The sequence below is a fragment of the Hordeum vulgare genome, chromosome 2H (assembly GCF_904849725.1).
Source record: "Hordeum vulgare subsp. vulgare chromosome 2H, MorexV3_pseudomolecules_assembly, whole genome shotgun sequence".
Lineage (NCBI taxonomy): Eukaryota > Viridiplantae > Streptophyta > Magnoliopsida > Poales > Poaceae > Hordeum > Hordeum vulgare.
In genome coordinates, this window is record NC_058519.1 from 630,724,660 (window position 1) to 630,727,627 (window position 2,968).

Consider the following 2,968-nt stretch of genomic DNA (forward strand, 5'->3'; position numbering starts at 1 on the left):
GGCGGGGTAGTAGATTTAAGTTAAGAAGAACATAGTGAGTGATGATGACAGTTAAGACGTGCGTTGCACCTGCCTGCGTACTAGTCATCATAAGTGAAAGGGATTGTGTAGTGTGCATATTTATCATGTGTGTGAATTTATGCAGTTCATTGGTGCTGTCCAGCCCAACAATATTATGTTTGGTGAATCTTATTCCCAGCCATATTGCCCGAACCTGTTGATAGAACAAGTACTCGGAAAAAAGGGGAAAGTGGTCAAGTGGATCGAGGAAGCTCTAGTGTGAGGGGAACATGGCCGAGATGGGGCTCCTCACGGTGTGCGTGTCCGACACCCACCGGATCGCGCCCTGCACCGCCGTTGTGCTGGCATTGAGCGGAAACACCAGCACCCTGAATTTCTGCAGCGGCATGACGTCGCTGAACCACAGCACGCTCGGTGTAACGGTGACGTTCACGCCGCTGCCCGCCGGCATGTCAACCTGGACCTGGTACATCGCCGTCGCGTTTCCGACGTGCTTCACCGTGCGCTCCACTATCACCGGAGCCAAGGGGCTCCAGTCCGGCACGAACGACACCGAAATCGACGGGTAGTTCAACATGCGTTGTGGGATCTTCTCGACGGTCGAGCAGTTCACTGACTGGCGCGCGATCACGGAGACCTCCTGGTCCGTGTACATGCTGCAGAGGAAGCCGATGTAGTCGCCAGTAGCAGTGTCATAGACTAGACCGGGATCCATGGCCTTGTCCGGATTGACATGTCCGGCGCCCATGGCGAAGAAGTCCGCGGCCTTGTGCTGCTCGTTGACGATTGGCGTGCCGGAGCGGTCGGTGACGTCGGCGGTTGTCATGATGGCGGACTTGATCGCCGCCGGCGACCAGTCAGGGTGCTTGCTCTTGATCAGCGCTGCGATGCCAGCAAGGTGCGGCGTGGACATGGACGTACCAGAGATGATGTTGAAGGTCGGCGCGGTTGGCATGGGGGGCACCCACGACGGCGGGCCTACCTGGAACGGCCACGCCGCGAGCACGCTGACACCAGGGCCGGTGATGTCCGGCTTCAGAATGTCGAGGTTCTGGGTGCTAGGGCCACGGGAGGAGAAGGAGGTAATCGCCGGCGCCGGCGACGTGCCCAGGACCGTGCCTCTGAAGACGATCTTCAGCATCGGGTTCGCCGTGGAGTTGATGTAGTTCTTGATCTCCAGTCCGGCAGCATAGCTGACGTGCGAAGCCGGCAGAACGTGCGCATCGGCGAGCAAGCTGTAGCCGTCGATGAACTGGTTGGTCAGAACCATGCCGGCGCCTCCGGCTCTTAGCACCTCGGCACCCTTGTCAACCCTCCCAACATTGCCGCCGCGATCGCAGAGCACTATCCTGTTCTTGACGTTGAAGCCGTCCAGCGAGCCGTTGCCGCAGAACTGGGCGAAGGGCGTCGAGCTCGCGCCGGCGTACACCAACGAGGCCTCAATCCAGGTCAAGTTGTCGGGCTGGTAGACCGACTCGCCGACGAAGGAGAGGTTGTCTCCGAAGGTCACTTGGGCGCTGATCAAACGGTCCATGGTGCTCGCGGCAACGGTGAGCATCCATGGCGCCTCGTTGGACAGCGTGGTGTAGTTGGGGCCGGAGTTGCCGGCAGCCATACTGACAAAAATGCCCTTCTCCGCCGCGGCGAACGTGCCGACAGCGATGCTGTCCTGGTAGAACGGCACCGACTCTCCCCCGAGCGACATGGATATGACGTCGCAGCCGTCGGACACGGCGGCGTCGATGCCGGCGAGGATGTCCACGCTGGCGCATCCGTCCTCGCTGCAAACCTTGTACATGGCGAGGTGCGCACGGGGCGCCATCCCGGACGCGGTGCCATTGGCCTGGCCAAGCACCTGAGCGCCCGCCACGACGGCTCCGGCCGCGGTGCTTGACGTGTGCGTGCCGTGCCCTTCCTCGTCGGTTGGAGGCCCGCCGGGAGTAGCACCGTTGCCGTCACTGATGAAACTCCGCGCGCCGATGAGCTTGTTGTTGCACGAGGAGGCGTTGAAGTCGCACCTGCCCTTCCACTTGGCGGGCGGCGGCGGCATCCCTTCGCCGCTGAACGAGGGATGGTTGGGGAAGACGCCGGTGTCGAGCACCCCGATGATGACGCCGTCGCCGGACCCGACGGACGGGTTCCTGACGCCCAGCGCCGTGTCAAGCCCGAGGAACCGCGGTGTGTGCGTCGTCTGCAGGCGGTAGATCACGTCCGGCACGGCGGCAACGAACCCGGGCATGGCTGAGACGGCGTCGAGCTCCCGCCGCGTCAGCCGCGCCGCGAACCCGCTCGCGACGTGGTGGTACGAATGGAGGAGGCGGCCATTGTCGGGGAGAAAGGACTGGTGCCACTCCTTCCGGTCGTCGGTCGTGCCGAACACGTGGTTCTCCTTGGGCTGCACGTGGACGACGTAGGTGCCGAGCTCGTCCCCGGCGTCCCCGGTGGCGACAAGGGCGAAGAGAAGGAAGGGGAGAAGGGAGAAAAGCTTGATGCTCCCCATGGCTAGTTACGTGCTCTGGTATGTGTGCGTTGCGTGCATGGCCTTTATAAACGCTGGCTCTCCTTCTTGTTCTAGCTGGACGCCGGCATGCATTGTTGTGGTCGAGGCATGGATCGGAGCTAGGTTTGGAGCTGTGCTGCCGGAGATGTTTGCGAGGAGGACATGGATTGGTTGCTTGGGAATTACCGCTCCGCGGCGTGCACTAGGTAAACTGCCCAAGGATGGGAGTTATCGATAGGCTATACGAGTGTGATGCAATGGTCCTCGTCAGCAAAGTCTCTTTTACCGGTGCTGGAATGTATGGGCATATCATCCACCATCCACATGTTTTATGGTCTGTGCATAAGTAAGGTATACATCCATATGTACAACGCGTATAATAGCAGCACACCTCTCGTATTGTCTGTCAAAATGTACAAGTAAGTCTCACAGAATTGCATACATAAC

At 60.2% G+C, this 2,968-nt stretch overlaps 1 protein-coding gene across 1 annotated transcript; it reads right to left on the reverse strand.

The window, feature by feature from the left end:
* Positions 1–274: 274 nt before the first annotated feature.
* On the reverse strand, positions 275–2,521 carry LOC123430996 (subtilisin-like protease). Its single transcript, XM_045114821.1, has one exon. The coding sequence runs from the start codon at positions 2,519–2,521 to the stop codon at positions 275–277; it is 2,247 nt and encodes a 748-aa protein (XP_044970756.1).
* Positions 2,522–2,968: the final 447 nt, after the last annotated feature.